The sequence below is a fragment of the Capsicum annuum genome, chromosome 4 (genome assembly GCF_002878395.1).
Source record: "Capsicum annuum cultivar UCD-10X-F1 chromosome 4, UCD10Xv1.1, whole genome shotgun sequence".
Lineage (NCBI taxonomy): Eukaryota > Viridiplantae > Streptophyta > Magnoliopsida > Solanales > Solanaceae > Capsicum > Capsicum annuum.
The window spans coordinates 2,405,010-2,423,905 of record NC_061114.1 but is presented as its reverse complement, the minus strand read 5'-3'; the positions used below and the strand labels follow the sequence as shown (position 1 = coordinate 2,423,905).

At 33.6% G+C, this 18,896-nt stretch overlaps 1 protein-coding gene across 1 annotated transcript; it reads right to left on the bottom strand.

The window, feature by feature from the left end:
- Positions 1-9,997: 9,997 nt before the first annotated feature.
- On the bottom strand, positions 9,998-13,716 carry LOC124897838. Its single transcript, XM_047411431.1, has 5 exons — positions 13,380-13,716; positions 12,039-13,100; positions 10,977-11,330; positions 10,713-10,835; positions 9,998-10,662 (listed from the first exon to the last, which is right to left on the bottom strand). Exons 1-5 carry the CDS (start codon positions 13,714-13,716, stop codon positions 9,998-10,000), a joined length of 2,541 nt encoding a protein of 846 aa, XP_047267387.1.
- Positions 13,717-18,896: the final 5,180 nt, after the last annotated feature.

Genomic DNA, 18,896 nt, shown 5'->3' with positions numbered 1-18,896 from the left:
CTCTGACCTTCTCAATAACATCAAACAGGCCATCATACCTTTGGATTAGTCCCGTATGCCTTGTCTTGCTCACAATCTATTTCCAGATTTGAGGAGTGAGCTTCAAGAGCACTTTTTCTCCAACGCTGAACTCTACTGCACGTCGATGCTGATCCGTATACTTCTTCATGCATTTTTGGGCCTTCCTTAAGCTATCTTGTGCCTCAACAAGCATCTCATGCTTGTATTTTTGCAAATCTATAAGAAGCAGGACAATGGTGATCTTTTTTCAGCATCATCACTTCCAATGGTGCCATGGGCTGCATGCCTAAAACAAGTTCAAATGGGATCTTTTCTATTGCCGATGACCTGTGCAGATTGTAATAAAACTGCGTAGTGTCCAATAAATCTGCCCAATTCCGCTGGCTTACTATCACATAATGCCTCAGGTATTTTTCCAGCAAGTGATTTATCCTCTCAGTTTGGCCATCAGTTTGCGGGTGATTGGCAGTGGAAAATTTCAGATCAGTCCCCATCATAGTAAATAATGCATGCCAGAACTGACCTATGAATCGTGCATCTCTATCACTCGTGATATCACATGGCAAACCAAAATGCTTTACCATATTTTTGTAGAATAATCCTGTAGCAACTTCTGATTAACAAACGATTGGAGCAGCAAACAAAAATAGCATACATCAAGAACATGTCCACCACCACCATTATGGATGCATTGCTGTCTACTTTAGGAAATCTAGAAATAAAGTCCATCGAGACTAAAATGCAGGGCCTTTCAGGAATAGGCAGAGGTTGTAGCAAACCTGCCTCTTTCATACGTTCCGTCTTGTCTCTTTGACACACATCACAAGTCCTTCCGTATGCCTCAATATCATCTTCCATCTTTGGCCATCTGCGCCTGCGCCAACGCCATGCCATTGCTTGGACCATGAAGTTGTCTTAGCTATGTCACAGCTTAGGCCACGCCAATGCCTATGCTGCAACTCCGCCTCGATCATGCCAGTGTTCGTGTCTGTGTCCATGCCTGTGCCTTTCTGGAATAGGTAGAGGTTGTAGCAAACCTGCCTCTTTCATACATTCCGTCTTATCTCTTTAACACATATCACAAGTCTTCACGTATGCCTCAATATCATCTTCCATCTTTTGCCAAAAATAAACACAGCACAGCAGGGCTAGCATCCTTTCAACACTGGGATGACCAACCCAAGGAGTGTTATGTGCCTCTTTCATCATGTCTTTATGCAGGCCACTACCTTAAGGTACGATGATTCTCCCCCCTTTAAAGTAAAGGAGATCGTCCTCGATCCAATACCTTCGAACGATCCCATCTTTCACTTGACCCATCTACTTAACATAGAGTGGGTCATTTGCAGTACAAAATCTAATTCTATCAGAAAAATCAGATTCAAGTCTAGCAATACCTCTTTCCGACTTAGTGCATCCGCAACCTGGTTGTGTTTTCCTGGTTTATGCTCCCATGTGAAGTCATACTCGGCCAGGAATTCCTACCATCGGGCTTCCTTTGGACTCAAATTTTTTTGTGTCTTAAATAACGTGTTCGCAACATTGTCCATTTGCACCACAAACCGAGTTCCCAACAAATATACCCTCAAATTCTGTAAACAATACACTATTGAAACCATTTTTTTTCATTTGTCGAATACCTTTGCTCAACATCACTCAATTTTCAACTTTCAAAAGCCACAGAATGGCCTTCCTTCTCCAATACGCCTCCAACAACCTTATCCGACGCATCAACGTGAACTTTAAATGGTAACTCAAAGTCTGGCAGCCTCAAAATGGGTTCTGAAGAAATAACATCTTTCAACGTGTGAAATGCTACATTGTGCTTCTCAGACCGCACCCACTTGACGTATTTCTTTAGCAAATCAATCAACGTTGCAGCTTTCTTAGAGTAACAAGCAATGAATTTGCGATAATAATTAACTAGCCCCAAGAATGATCTTAATTCCTTAACTCCGCTAGGTGCCTACCAATCGACGATCGCTTGCACCTTCTTAGGATCCATCCTCATTTTGTTTTGACTAACCAAATGCCCAAGGAACTTCACTTCCTGTTTTGCAAATTTACACTTTTCCATCTTGATATAAAGTTTGTACTCCCGCAATCGAGATAATACTAACTTTAACTGTTCCAAATGTTCATCAAGGAAACAACCATAAATGACTATGTCATCTAGATATACCACAACAAAGTCATCTAGGCAATCAAACAACATATCAATCATCAAGTTGTAGAAAGTTGCCGGGGCATTCGTCAACCCAAACGGCATAACTTGAAACTCGTAAGAGCCATACCTCGTCACACACGTGTTCTTTGATTCATCACCTTATGCTATTCGAACCTGCCAATACCCTGATAGCAAATCAAGTTTAGTGAACCAGCATGCTTTAGTAAGCCTATCCATGAGATTTTGCACCAACGGGACAGGATACTTGTTCTTCACAGTCATTTTATTTAATGTTCGATAGTCCACACACATCCTCATTGAACCGTCCTATTTCTTTTGGAATAAAATAGGAGAACCATAAGGAGCCTTCGATGGTTGAATCAAACCAACGTACAACAATTCATTCAGTTGTTTTCGTAATTCAGCCAAGTCTTTAAGAGTCATTCAATAAGGAGCCTGCGCAGGAGCAATTGAACCTGGTAGCAATTCAATTTTGTGATCGATATCCCTCCTTGGCGGTAATTCTTTAGTCAATTCAGGGGGTATCACATCAGCATATTTCCTCAGGAAATCAGCAACACAATTTGGCACCTCCATCTTCACATTTGGTTTCACTTCAATCATGGCAGCAAGAAAAGTTTCAGCACCTTTCTTTAGTCCTTTCTCGACTGAAATAGCAGAAATGATAGGGCCCTTGTTTTTCCCTTGCTTTGCTTATCCATAAGGATGACAAGCCTTGATAAAACTTGGATTGGTTTTATCTCTGATCATCACTCCGTCTAAGTGAGGAAAAGGAACAAAACAAAACTTTCTAAGAAAATCTATCCCTAAAATTACTTCAAAGTCACCTAATGACATAGCCATTAAGTTATCTTTTCCCGTCCAACTTCTAATCACCATTTGCACATTGTAAGTCATGCCAACAATGGCTTGTGCCTTGGAACTCACCATATGGACAAAGGATGGACTTTTCTTCAACTTAAGTCCATATTTCGCAGCAACTTTGGCATCCACAAAAGTATGAGTGGCTCCAGTATCTACCATTTCCATCACACGATTGCCATCAACTTTTATATCAACGTGAATTAATGCAGCATGAGGGTTGTTGAACAACTTTGAGGATTCACCAACAACATTCAGCAAACTGATATGGTTAAGTGACAATCCCAAAGGATTTTCTAATGCAGCAACAACTTCATCACCCCCATTTTGATTCATGTTTCCAGAAAGCATCGCATTCACTCTTTCATAATTTGGACAACTCTTGGCCAAATGTGGTCCACCACAAGTCCAACAACCCTTTGAATTGCCATCTTTTCCTTTGTTCTTGGCATTTCCAGCATTTGTTGGGGCCTTTCCTTTGTCACCCTTGTCTTTACATCCATCTTTCTTTCCTTCCCATTTCGTCTAAGTCTTTTTCTTTGACTTTGAAGAACTAGGAGTGTCAGAATCAGAATGAATTGAGCAAAAATCCACCAACGAGTCAGCGACAGCGATTGCACTTGGCAATTCCTTGACATTCTGCCTCCGTAGTTCGTTTTGGGCCCATGCTTGCATCCCTGAGATGAAGTTATGCAACTTGTCTTCATCAAACATATTTTGGATGTCTAACATCAAAGAAGTAAATTCCTTGATATAGTCACAAATCGTTCCCATTTTACTTAGCCTTTTCAACTTGTCTCTAGCAACCCATAAGGCATTGCTAGGAAGGAATTGGTCTCTCAGTTCCTTCTTCAACTTATCCCAAGTATCAATTTGGGATGTCCAGCACTTTCATCATACGCATTTCGAGTACGCCACCACAATTTTGCATCACCATTCAAGTACATCGTGGTGAGGTTTAATTTGTCCGTCCCAGCAACTAGGGTCGTAGAGAAATATTGCTCCATGTCCCAAAGGAAATTTTCCAATTCCTTGGCACTTCTAGAACCACCAAAAGTCTTGGGTTCAGGAATTTTTACTTTGGAACTGCTTTCATAGGTCTGTCCAGATGCAGCCACCGCAAGTCGCAGAACCATCAACCCCATCTGTAAATCTGCCATCACTTTGCCCTATCGTTTCTGCTATTTTAGTCAAGAAAGGACTGAAGAAAGGTTTTGAAACTTTTCTTGCTGCCATGATTGAATGAAACCAAATGTGAAGATGGAGGTGCCAGATTATGTTCTCATTTGGAACAAAAAAAGGTAGCTGAAAGGTCTATGAAATTTCTTTTTTCTTAGATATATCGAAGTAGTTCGACTTGTTTATTGTCACGACCTGAAACGGGGCCCTGGCTGTGACGATTATTCTGAACCATGAGGCTAGAAACACTCCTATCTGTCTGGTAATCATGCACATAATTCATATGATAAAAGAAATGAGGAAGATACACAATATAATGGAAACATGGTCAAGAATCATGCGAAAGTAATAATGGGGAATAATGTCCCACAATATTAATAGAACATCTCTATAACGTCTGCGAAATCTCTTCTACATGACTAAAACAAATGTCTATTAGAAAATTGGGACAAGGCCCCCAGTAGACCCAAAACTAATAAATGATGAATTAAACTGCAGATATTAGGCCTTCCGAAATATAGAAGACTCACCACTTGATTTTGCGATCCGTCAAAAGGAATCTACTGGTTGTCTGGACCCCTAGACTGTGCCTCCGAAACTGGGAGGGGAGGGGGTCAATACAAAAGTACTGGTACGCAGAGAAATCAAAATAGAAATATAATATTTTTACACAATATAGGTGAGAGCCATTATAAAGTAGTTTCATATCAAATTATTTGAAAACACATGGGCATAACGTAATAGTTTTCAATATCATTGTAATGAGATTGAGCTAGGTGGAGTGCCCTACAATTGTAATTCCACGGCTATGTGAAATCCGCCTTTAGTGCTCGGCGGCCAAGCCTCCAATCCAAGTAGCCGCCAGGATTTGGAGCTAGTATACCCCCCATGTGAGTACACCGTAAGGAATTCTCCCATGTGAGATGTCCCAATTATTTTATTATCATCCCATGTAGGATACAATATCATATGACCCGCATCGGCAACTACAGTTTCCAACGATGACCCCTTTCACTCAAACGCCTTCTTCGGGCATCCACCTTTCTCATGAAAATCAATCCATTCAAACTTTGTTCAAATCAATCACATGTCATACTCTGTAGGGTATCGTCATACCCGACTTTCAAGTCATCAGTATCATATTATTCTCTTCATTCAATCATCATATGCAACATATTTCAACATGAACAAAACAACCCTCTCTTTGAAAGTCAAAAACCATGTCCAAATCATGATATTTTTAAGACATTTCATGACATGCATTTCAAGATGATTTCAAATGATTCATATCATGTGAAAATTTAAAACAATATAATATCAAGAGAGGGGTTCCGTGTAAATCATGCTCTCAATTTATCATCCTTATGAAACACATGCATATCCACATATAATATATCAAATCACATTGGAATTAGGCCTAAAGACCCAATCAATATCATAAAATGTTTAAAACATAATCATATTCAAAACCCCCATTTTGAAAACATGAATTTTTAAAGCCCATGAGATTTTTGAGCTAACCCCACGTACCTCTATATGTGAATATGATAGGTGCTTCTTGAAGCCTACGTTCTGGGGATTCCAAATATGCAATTAGTTTCTAAAACCCCCGGTTGAATCTTGAGATACTTGGGTTTTTATTTTGAAACCCTAAGGAGAATCTTTGAGGACTTTTGATGAATGAAGGTGTATTTTGGGGTCTTTGGAACTGAATTTCATGTTTAGGGCTAAGTAAGGGTGGAAAAGGACCATTTTGCCCCAAAAATGGGGTGTTTAAGTCACTTGAAACCATTACATAGGCGCCGCCTATGCCATCGCCTATGTTTACATAGGCGCTGCCTATGCTATCGCCTATGCTTTCCAGTGGCCATATGTGATTGGTTAGGCGACGCATATTACTTTGAAAGACCATAACTAACCTCTCGGGTGCTGGATTTTAGTAAAATTGGTATCGTTGGAAAGCTAACTCAGAAACCTATCATTTTACACATAGTAGGCTTTCTAATTTGACATATACAAAGAGTCATGGTCGATAGAAGTTGACACAAATTATCATGTCCACTTAAGCTTAATCGGTCGAAGTAGTTTTCAACTCGTCCTTGAGTCAAATGACCCCTATGGTCTAAATTCAAGCTTGATTGGATTCACATGCTACACAAATAATTAACATGCCGTATTGGCATAGGATTTATGGCTTCGGGATTTATCAACACATCAGAATCATGGTCTATATTGTAGCTCAAAATGTGGGGCATTACAAGAATAATTCAGTTCAGGTCTATATACATAGGAACGACGGTCCAAACTCTAGTCCGAAAATATGGGGTGTTATGTTTATTGTTAGTTCTTTGAATCAATCCAAGCTGTTTATTGTTAAGTTTCTATAGATCTATGAAAATAATCTCCATTTATGTTTTTTGGTATCTGATTTGTGGACTCCGTAATGTTTGGTAAGTTCTGTGAATGTGATTTTCTTTTCCTCTTTCTAGATTTTAACATGCAAGTGAAATCTATGGTTTATTAGTTGTTGAATTTGTTGTAGATGTCAAAAAACATTCTCCAGTCATTCGTTAGTAGCTGATTTATGGTCTCTGTAAAGTCTGGCAAATTCTCCTCTTTTTTGATTTTTTAATTTTAATTTGAGCATGCAATTAAATCTATGATTTTTGTTGTTAAATTTATCGTAGATGTTGAAAAATAATTATTTTTATTTGTCAGTTAGTATCTGATTTCATGGTCTTTATATTGTCTGATATGCACTCCTCTTTTCCTCTTTAATTAGAACATGCAAGTGAAATTGGAGATTTGATGTAGCCGAGCTGAGAAAAATATGGAATCGAAAAAAATTATTGATTAATTTAAGATTTGGAGCTATATTTTGATGTTAATGGCATATATTAAGGCACATCTACTAATAATGATAGACCTTGCTTCACATTGGTTCCTTGCTTTGTTTAGCTTTTAACGACACTGTTAACTAATAGAAAAATACTTCTCTTAGAGCATGACCTTTCCTAAAATCTACAATAGACTCATCGCTGGTTCTCTTTTTTTTCTGTTTATAAGTATGGTGCCAAGTAGCTAAATCTTTTGGTTTGTCTTTCTTTTTGCTATTTTACTGAATTCTGTTTTCATCTTTCCTAAAGTTCTTCTTAACTGTTGGTTTTTTGTTATAGTTTTCTGGATTTGATTTGTTTTCATTCAGGTTCTTGTGATTCCATTCCTTCTTGATGATTCTGTTGAAGATGTAGAGGCTAATTGCTTACGCGACTCTTAAGGTAAATAATAAGTTGTCTGTGTTTTTCATCTAAATTTTCTAACTCAGGATCGAGATTTATGTTTTCTTTCTTTCTCTGCAGGAAATGAGAAAACTGAATTTGAAGTTGAACTTTTGAGCGAGCATTTTAATTGTGCTTACAACCATCTTAAAGATACTGATCCAGTTGCAGCCAACAGAATTCATCCAAATAATGGCAGAAATGTGTGGTGATGTTTTGCTTCATATGACTTAAAATTTATTTGCATGATGCTTTTTGCTGAAACATTTCGGCTGGACATGTTGATATGACTATCTAACAGGAACTTGCTTCTTTATACTAACATATAACAACTACAAATCCATTGATCTAACACAAATTGGGTTCGATTTTGCACATTGCTTCAACTTTCAAGCTACGCACCCACATGTTAATATGTAACAGCTTCATGTATAATCTTGCATTGTTGATTTTGTTATTAGGACTGAGTTAATTTGTACTGAAGACTTTTGTGTCCTGGAATGTACCTTGAGCTGTTCTTGTGATTTCTGGTCTTTGAACCTATATATTCAGACTTCAATGTTGTTATAGAAACTTTGTTTATCTGAACCAATGATTAATAGTGACATTGTATTAAAACTAATTATTTTTATCCTACAAAATATGCAGCCTCTTAGGTGGAATGTGAAAATAATAATGTTTTACGTAGACTTGTGCTTCCTATCTATTGTATAGATGCTACGGTTGATGTATATATTGCCATAACCTGCAGATCAATCAATAGCTGAGTCTGTATGCACGATTTGGTGTTATTCCAAGCAAACCTCTTCAACAGAGGACTGTACAGGTGCGTGCTTCTTGTTAACTCATTGATGCGTGCTTCTTGTTCACTCATTGATTTTACTTATTTAAATTTGTATTATTTGTATTGATTTCATATAGATAGTAAGATTTGCATTTTGCAAATAGTTTAGCTACTATGTATTATTTTAGAGTGTGTCATTAGGTGTATAGCTAGCTGATCTGTTTTTTCGTTGTTGATGTGATGTCTCCAGTATGAAGATTTGGGACAAATTTGCAATGATCTCAAAAAGTGAATGTGAGTTAATTGATTAATGGTAAGAACTATGTCTTAGTGAAACTAGGCCATATTTGCTAGATATCTTGGATATAATGTGTGTTATTCGAACTTTGATTAATTGACGATATTAAATTGTAGTGCATATATTCATTTGTTTGTTCAGATTATGAGTGCGTGTTCATAAGATACATATGTTTTACCAAATATAAAATGTGAACGCTCTTGCATAATACATTGATATGTAGCTTTATCCAGTGAAAGGATATATATTTAGCCCATTACTGGAAAATGAATTTTATGTATTGGGTTTCAATTAATTCAGAATCTGAGATCATATGTGTATATAGTATGCAAATTAAAGGATAATTGTTTCCAAGTATTATGTGTTGCCGTGTCTTAAATCTTGTAGATGCTAATATCCCATTTGCACAATTAGTGAATGGGTTTAAACATGTTGAATGTAAATACGACTTCAAGGATAACCTGGACAAATGTTCAATCACATTGTCTATTATTTCAATTTGATTTTGAGGTCAAGTTTCCTGTTTAATGTAAATACTGGTTATTTAGTTAAATATTCTAATGTAATATGAAAGTATTGGCGTATTTTCTTAGAACTCACTCGTGGTCTGAAAACTTACAGATGCCATTGTTTGTTACTTGTCCAGCTTGAAGTGCATCACTTCTTTTTGCTAATTGCTATTCTTTTTTTTTTTTTTTTTACAATTGATTATATGATATTGTTATCTTTCCAGACAACAGTTAAAAATGGGTCTGAAATTTTGGAGTTTTCACATTTTCATCAAGTATAGTTGACTACTTGAAGGAAGCATCTCTTGTCATTAGTTACGCAGGTAAATTACAGTTCGATTAATTTAACTTGTGTCAATTTAGTTTCTGGTATAATTCATAAGAGTATATCTTGAACGATGGCAGAAACACATGTATCTCTGTATTCTAGATGCCCTTTCTAGTTTGATATGTAAAAAGAAAGAAAACCTCATAAATATTCAATCACAAGAAGAAAACCTGTATCTAATACTTTTGTTTTGAGCTGAGGTTCTAGGAAGCAACGTCTGTACCTTACAAAGATAGGTAAGTTTTGCATATATACATCCTACCCTCCCTAGACACCATTTGTGGAATTACTTCAAAAGTCTATAATTTAATTAGATGTTGAAATAATCTCTAATTCTATAAAAAATTTATTATAATACTTGAATAAAACGTACAAAGAGAATAAGCAAAAAGGCTAAACAGTCATAAAAACTTACATAACTAACTTCTGCTATATACTTACTATAGCAAAAAATAACTTTTATTATCTATTTGACTGGAAAAAAAAAAGCTAAGTACAACAAATTGATGATATTTGTTGAGCCCTGATTTTCAATTTGGATCAGATTAGCTTTAATTTACACTCAAATTAGGATAAACTTCTTTAAAAACTACATTAGTTGCTTCATTTGAAACTTCTCCTTCATCATCATATGTCAAAATCTTTAATCCTTGTCTTCTTGTTACCCGTGATAGTGCAACATATAGCTGGCCATGTGTGAAAACTGCTTTCTTCAAATATAACCCAACATGAGATAAAGATTGTCCTTGACTTTTATTGATAGTCATGGCAAATGATACCACTATTGAAAACTGTCTTCTCTGAAACTTAAAGGATATTCTCAAATCCGACGGAGTTAGTGACATTCTTGGTATAAAAACCTTTTGTCCAATCATATTTTCTGATAAGACTTTAGCCTCGATAACCCAATTTCCAATTCTAGTGATGATTAATCTTGTTCCATTACAAAGCCCTGAAGATTGATCTATATTTCTCAATAACATCACGGGTACACCAACTTTTAAAGTGATGGCATGATTTGGAATTCCAGAGCATTTTATAGTATTTAGGAATTCAGGAGTATGTAATTGTTCCAAACCTGTACATGTGTCTTCTGAAATACATATTGTATCAGAACTGAAGAAGGTTGTACCTTCACTTTGATTGAGCGATACCATATGCTCATTGATTGATTCTACCATGTCAAGAGTGGGAGCTAGAATTCCTCTTTTCTTTTCTGTAGGTATGTTACATTACTACAATGTGAAAAAAAATCAGGATATGTACTGTTCACAATGGCAGTAATTGGATCTTCACAATCACTGATAAGAAGATTATCAGGAATAGAAACTTTTCTAATTCCATCAACTGAATTACCAATTATACCATCTCCTACTGCGAAAATCCAATCTGCAATATTTTTTCGATCATTCAAATCTTATTCTACATGATTACCTTCTAACCTCATATTATTTGTTAGCTTTAGCAAATGACAGTTAGCCCACAAATATGAAGAATTAAGTGTAGCATTTACAATATCCTATCTGTTACCTTTTGTAATGACTGGTAGAATTTGTCTAAAGTCCCCACCAAGTACACCTGTTTTACCTCCAAATGGCCTATCTAAATTAGATATATCTTCAAATCTAAGAATATCTCTTAAAGTTTTGTCAAGAGCTTCAAAACAATATCTATGCATCATTGGTGCCTCATCCCAAATAATTAACTTCATCTTCACTATCAAACTTGCAAGAGGGCTTCCCTGTTTAATATTACATGTTGAATCTTCATTTGCATTGAGTGGGATAGCAAATCTTGAATGCACTGTTCGACCCCCGGATAATAAAAGTGATGCAATTCCGCTAGACGTAACTGTTAAAATAATATCTCCTTTAGATCTTTTTGCTGAAGACAAGGTCATCCAAATAAAAGTCTTTCCAGTTCCTCCATGTCCATATAAAAATAGAAAACCTCCTTTGTTGCGCTTCACTGTTGTTATGATTCTGTCACATAAACTGACCTTTGCTCCTCTGTTAATTTATTCAAAAGTTCCTCATGTTCTTTGGATAGAGAGAATTTATTGTAACGCAATTCCTCAAGGATTAGTCTATTGGTAACATCAAGTTGTTCTGCAATATAAGTTGTCTTAGGCATTGTCGGAAAATTCTGAAAACTTCATCCACTATCTTTCAATAAATCATCCAACTTTTGCAGACAATGATTTTTCATTTCATCATTTGTTAGCTCAATCCCAATAAAAAAGGTATTCAGTAATAATTTTATAAAAAATATCGAGAAATTTATCAATAATTAAGGTACTTCTATTATAAAAACACTTTAAAAACATTTAGATAATAAACTGATGATTTTTCTGTAGGTTTACTAAAATAATTATTCCTTATGATAGAATGATTTTTAAAATTATATTTATAAAATGATTACACTGGAACTTTATTTTTAGTCAACTATAAGTTGCAAAATTCAAATTTAAAGAATATCTTAAGCCTATAAATTTCTAGATATAATTTAAAGATTATACATGTAGAAAAAGTATAATTACATTATTAACACTTGTAAATTATAAAAATTATATTAAATTCTATCTTTCTGTACCTGGATTGTCCATCACTCGTTGTACTTCATGTAGGATATCTTCGGATAGTAACATCGATGTCGCCTCCCAAACAAATTCTGGCCGAGACATTGAATTGGATAACAAAAGCATAGAAAATAACTGTCTTAGATACGATGGCATTCCCCAGTTACTTGCTTCCTTTATGACATCCACATATTCTTTGTCGTCATCTAATAAACCCAATGCGTAACATGCATCTCTAAATATTAGATGAACTATATTGTTCACTGTGCGCAGATATTCATAACACTTAGGACCTTTAATGATATTCAACAACATTCTGAGATAGTATAACTCTCCACTACCTGGTGGTACAAAAAATATTCTATCAATAGAAAAAGCAGAATTATTTCTTTCTTTCCACTCTTTTGATTTTTTATTCCATACAAATTTCAGTGGAAATTCTGCGTAAGTCAATTGTCTTGCTTCTTCATTTGATTTGTTTGCCTCAAACAAACTTAAAAATTGTGATTCTCTTAAACTTGATTTATTGACAACAAAATCAATTGGATCACTATCAGAGAAAATAACTGGTTCTCTATGGTGAATAGGAAATCCATAAATTCTCCAGGTAGCTTCACAGGGAGAAATATAACGACAGACATAATACATGTCAATTTCATCAATATGTACTGAATCTTTATCATGCACACTTTGTGTAAAAGCTGCGGTTACACAATCATTTCGCTTGTTTATGTACTTAAATATGTACTTTATCGATTTTGCTTGATTGCACCATTCAACATTAATATGTGCACCATACTTTAATGACAAATATCTATTATGTGGTACCACATACCTGTTATCCAAATGAATATCTTCTCTTTTAATAGTTCTTCCATCCTCCCTTCTTTTATAAACCGGATATCCATCTTCATCGATTGTTGTGTTTTCTACGTACTTCTTTGGAAAGTTTTTTGAACATCGACAATTTTGCATGCATGGAGATGTTTTTCTTGAAAGACCACATGGTCCATGTATCATGAATTTTTCTACGGCCTTGTAATAATGAGGGTCAGTCAATTCGTCTAGTATTTCTGCTGAAATAATTTGATCTATGTCTCACACAGTTGGACATTTATTATGAAGAAACAACAATATCTGCGCATGAGGTAACCCTCGCTTTTGGAATTCAATAGTATAAATCACTGCATCAAATGGAATACATTATATGTAATAATTTCTGACACAAATTTAAAATCTAATAGGGGACTTGTTAGAAATTAAGACCAAAGCAGACTTATCATCATAAATTTGAATAGTAAAAGGATTATTTTTAAGTTTTAATAATAATTTATTATAAAAAGTGAAATCTGTACCTGATTTAACTCTTCCAAATATTTGTTTCTCTTTAAAATCCTTTATCAAGCGATCTAATTTGATTTTGAATACCCTTGACAAAATTTCAGGACGGTCTTCCAGTTGTAAGCCTCTACTCTTTAAGAATCTGATAATTTCAGGCCTCCTTGGATTGCAAGTAAATGTAATAAACAAATCTGGATATCCAGCCCATTTGCAGATTGCCATAGCATCTTGATAATTTTGAATCATATATCGTGCACACCCGGTGAAGCTGGATGATAGAATTACCCTTTTGCCATGAGAAGATGGATCAATCTCTCCCTGTAAAACTGCACCTTCTAATCCTTTGTACATTGCAACACACAATTATTTTTGATGAGTTCTAATATATTTCAACGTGGATGATTCAATCATTGTAAAAGCATCTACCAAAAATTGTTGAAATAACCTTTTTGAGTTCACAATTGTTGGTACTTCACCATTCCTCTCTTGAGTTTTGTAAGAAAAAAATCATGCATGCTAATGAATTTTCATCCTCGACTTGATTCATCCTTTTCATTTAAAGTAATGTCCTCTCTATAACCATCTTCACCATATGGAAAAAGTAATGGATATTGGAGTGCTAAATAGGAAGAATTTAACTCATTTATTCGTTGGAGCAATCCAGATTGGGTTTCAACAACAATATCTCTGTCACATCACGAAACTTTAAAATCTCCAACCACTAAAGCAGCGACTTCTAAAACAGTTGGCAAATTGTATCTTCTTCCATCATAGTTTCGCTTTCCTATTAATCTGAGTCTAACATTTGTGTAAGAATCTTCCTGAAATATACCTCTTATCATTCTAAATGAATTTGTCAAGACATTGTACTCATCAAGCATTTGTTTCAAATCTTGAACAATTTTAGCATGGTTTTTGTTTATGCTCTCAACTCGACTGTATAAGAATAGGAAATAAAATAATTTTTTATTTAATTACTTAGACTATTCATAAGTATATAAATATAAAATAACTACATACTAACTGTAATGCTTGAATTCTATTTTGCACTTCATTTTCAGTATCATAGATGTATAACTGTGCAAATTTTGGAGTGGAACCTTCTAGGGGTAATAAACTTCCAATTTGATGATAGTTTTGCCCAGATAGTGTGAAAGTTTTTGGTCCCGTTGTTTGATTGATCGAAGCATCAACTTTTACTCCTATTGATGTAAATGAGAACATGAAGTTATAACTTCTCATATTATCTTTGAACTGGTTTCTCTTTATACCTGAATAAATAAAAATTGGTGAATGAAGATGTATACTTGATGATAATTATTAATTAAGTGTGTTACAAAGATTGATTGTCACCTGATCCGAATAATAATTGTCTTAAAATTAGAGGAGGCTCTTTCGTCTTTGGTAAGTTTATTTTTCCATGAAGACAACACAAAGAGAACTCTGGTCTTTTACTTTTTAACTTCTTGCTGATCCTTTCCTCATACTAGAAGTAACCACCACAACGTACAAATTCAAAAATTGGATCTCCTATATCCCAGTAATCTATAAATCAAACAGTAAAATATAAGATTATTTTGAACTGTCAAATTTTCATGACTATCTATTATATATATAAGATCATAACAGATTTCATACCTTCGTTGTCAATCAATGCATTTTCTACATTAACCTCTATAAAATGAATATAAGAATCATATTAATGACACTTAATACATATAGAAAGTATGCTTATTAAATTGTTCTAATTTGTGTTATTATAAACATACCTTTATAAACATCTACATTTTCATCCATATCATTATTTTCTGCACTTGTAATAAAGTATCATAAGTAGAGAATTCAACAAATTCACCTTTACCTTATTTAAACTAAAATAAATCAATTGAAATTGAATAGTTTATGTCTTAAATCATTTATTAACTAAAAAAGATTTACCTGGTACATCATCATCAATATTGTCAGAGTCAACTTCTACTCATACATAAAAACAATGCATGTCAATATTTTTAAGTGAATCATGATATATATATATATATGGTTAATTTAAACACTAACCTTGTAACAATGGTAATTCATTTAAATCTGGTAAAGATGAGTTCTATGCGCAGTTGAAGATGATGCCACATACTGCATATCAATATCCTGTCTTAGATTTTGATTTTTTGACTTAGCATGAGATGTTGAAGAATGATCATTTCTCTCTGTCTGCAATATGTGAAGCATAGGAACTTTGACAATTTATGAAATTTTCCATTGTTTGTTTTCCTTTCCATTTTCCTAAATCATTCTCTTTGATAGGGGCAGATTTAAGAAGATCTGCAAAAACATAAATAATCAATATTATATCATAGTTATAAGCATTTAAAAAGATTAAATAACGAATAACAACTATTGTATAGAATAATACATACCTATCATGTAATTATATTTATAATGTTTTGAATTTAATGAATAAGATTTGTGAATGAGTATTGATAAAAAATCTTACCATTGTTATTGGAGGATGTTTTAAGTTGTTTTTGAATCCGTATGCTTTTTCTATTCATTCTCACAAGTTTTTTTCCTTTGTCCATATCAAATTATATGGAAACTGAGTATGAAATGAAAAGTTACAGATAAAGTTTGAAATAAAATAACATTCACTTAATAAATAATATAATAATATGTCAATTGACGGATGACACTTGGGTTAATCAAGAGGCAGTATATTTTCTGTGCTAATTTGGAGATGGTAAATTGTTAAAGACAGAGATTATCAATAGATGTATACTGTTGCAACTATCCCACTTAGAAATGAAAATGTTGAAAGGACAATTTTTAAAGTTTAATATAAAATTACAGTTTTTCTGATGTAAGTGTAACTATTTGAAAACTAAAATTTTAAATAAACTTCACATAAATTTTCTCTGTTTTATTCAATATTATTCATATACAATTAAATAATGTTCTTCATATCTTAAACATATGCTCTTAAAATTAGGTGTTACTGAAGTGCTGAAATTTTAATATATTTAAACAGGGTCAGTTTTTGTAATTGGTATAATGATAGCAAAATACTATTTTAATACCTCTCCAATTATATGCCACCTTTTTACACTAATTTGAAGTTGAATAATGTGCACAATGAAAGGGTTTTTCAGATTTAAAACTAGTTGAGATTTTTATAGAAATGTTAGATAGACAGAATGGTATGTCATGTTGTATAACAGTGTACATTTAAATTACGATTTCGTTTGCTTTTGTGTAGGATATACTGAAGTGCTCTTATTTGGTGCTATCTTTATTTGACTGGTTGATACATATGGTGAGTGATTTGTTAATTTTATTTTGGCTGAAAATGTTTTGATTATGAATCCTTTGGCGCTACAAATTTGAGCTTTATATGATAATAAATTCCTAAGACTGGAAAATAGTTCTATTCTCTCTTCGACAGATGGAATTTTAAGTTGCATCACCGATATTGGTAAAGTTCCATGTACTATATATAAATAGTACCACTATGTACAATTATAAATACAGTTTGAAATGATATGAAATATGTTAAGGTTGTTGAAAGTTCTAAAAATGTTGAAATCCTAACTAATCCATTATCTAAACTTCCAATGGAAAGAGAAAAATGGCCCATTCAAAATGATTATTCATGAGAAATTTTGATGCTACAAATAATCAGGTCTTACATTGTAAGAGCCCAGTTCATTGTTATGAAGGGTATGCTTCTATTTATGTTGATTTGGCTTTAGAATTCCTGAATTCTACCATGTTTACAACATGCTAGGTGTGCTTCAGATTATCTTTTGTAACTCGAGAAAATTTTCTTTCTATACTACAATAAGCTAATTGGAAACATGTATATTTGCATTTTCTGATGCACGTGGGCCTTTGATTTCCCTGTACTGTTGAATCATCCATGTATATATGTTTGTAATAATTGAAAATCATCATGCTCTTATAGTGTTGAATCAAACATGATATTTGTTTGTATTTGGTTGGTCATATAGTATTAGAAGAGTTTTCGTGTAGTATTCTGCAATTCAGATAATTTTCTTTTGTTGTTCTACATATGAATGGGTGAGGTGATGTTTCTTTTCTGGAAAATTGGCTGAAGGATGTTGTGAAGAGGTCTGATATATGTGGTTTAATTTGGTCCCATATTAGTAAGTGGGGTTGCGCTGTGGTGAAGCAAAAGCTGAACCTCTTACTGTCACAATTCCTCATACGAAGGTAATCAAATGAGTTTGGACACATGTGATTGTCCTGTTTCAAAAAATAGGTTTATCAATATCTGTTTTATCGCAGACCATGATTTCTGGTATATGTCCAACATAAATCGCCTCATCTGCTGAAGCTTATAATTTTCATAATAGTGAAATAACAATGGTACATGTATATTACAATTGAGCAGCAAGTTCAGAACCTATAATTGGTTAAAGTGGAACTTCTTGTGCACCGGTTAGTTCTTACAATTGAAATTGATTATTTCAAAAGTATTGATATTTTCCTTTGTTGTTGTAATTGATTATTTTATAGGTATTCATATTATCCTTATCTAAAATATGATATTAAAAGCCCGTTGCCTGTATAATTATTTTATATTCATATTGATAGTGTGACATGTACATTATGTTAGAAATGATTGAAACTTGTGTTTGAAGATCACAAAGCATAGATGGAACATTAAAAACACTTGATTATATGTAATATAAAAAGGTGTGAAATGCATCACCTTAACGGGATATAAATAATTTATGATAAATGTCACTAACCCTAACAAACTTCTAGATTAATATAAAGTATTATACTACAAAAACAACGTATGATAAGTCATTTAGAGGTAGCGGATGATGATTTCTTTTTCTTTTTAGCGCCTTTGTGGATCTTGTTGCTTGAGAGTTGACCATGGACATTTTCATCAACTATGATAGATTTATGCTTTTTGAAAGATCTATTCCTCTTTGCATACGTCCTCAAAGAAGTTAACATTTCACTGTCATTGGTGGATTCCTATTGAATTCAAAAGAAAACAATTTAAAATATAAAAATGAGATAAATAATATATTATCACTATCCTAAAAAAATATTTAGTGACCACATATAAATAAAGATATTTAGATATCTGTATTATAAATTTAGATAATATAAAGTCATACGATTTAATTACCTTGTAATCCTTCTCATCATATAATTCCTTAGAATTGGTAAAGTCATGGTCCTATAAACATAGTTTAGAAAAGTATTAAGTATAAAAATATATGAAATGATTAGATGTGTTTGAAGAAAGGTTACTTACATTAGAGGTATTAGATTCATTAGGAGAATATTTCTTGATCAAATCTTCATCATCTAGAATTTTAACAACACTGTACACCTCATGGTTTTGAATATTTTTGTCCTTGACAATCACCTTAAAAATGAACTTTCTCTGAAGAATATTATTCAGTTCTATTGGATAAGAAGGGCCATCATCATTGCCAGTATTCTAGGAATAATATATGTGTTAGTAATTAATTTAATAGCTAACATAAATGATG

Coding starts and splice junctions, on each gene's coding strand:
- LOC124897838 (XM_047411431.1), bottom strand. CDS start 13,716: ATGTACAAAGGATTAGAAGGTGCAGTTTTACAGGGAGAGATTGATCCA. Junction 11,331..12,038: donor ACGAGTGATGGACAATCCAG/GTACAGAAAGAT, acceptor CCTTGTCTTCAG/CAAAAAGATCTAAAGGAGAT. Junction 10,836..10,976: donor TCTACCAGTCATTACAAAAG/GTAACAGATAGG, acceptor AAAATATTGCAG/ATTGGATTTTCGCAGTAGGA.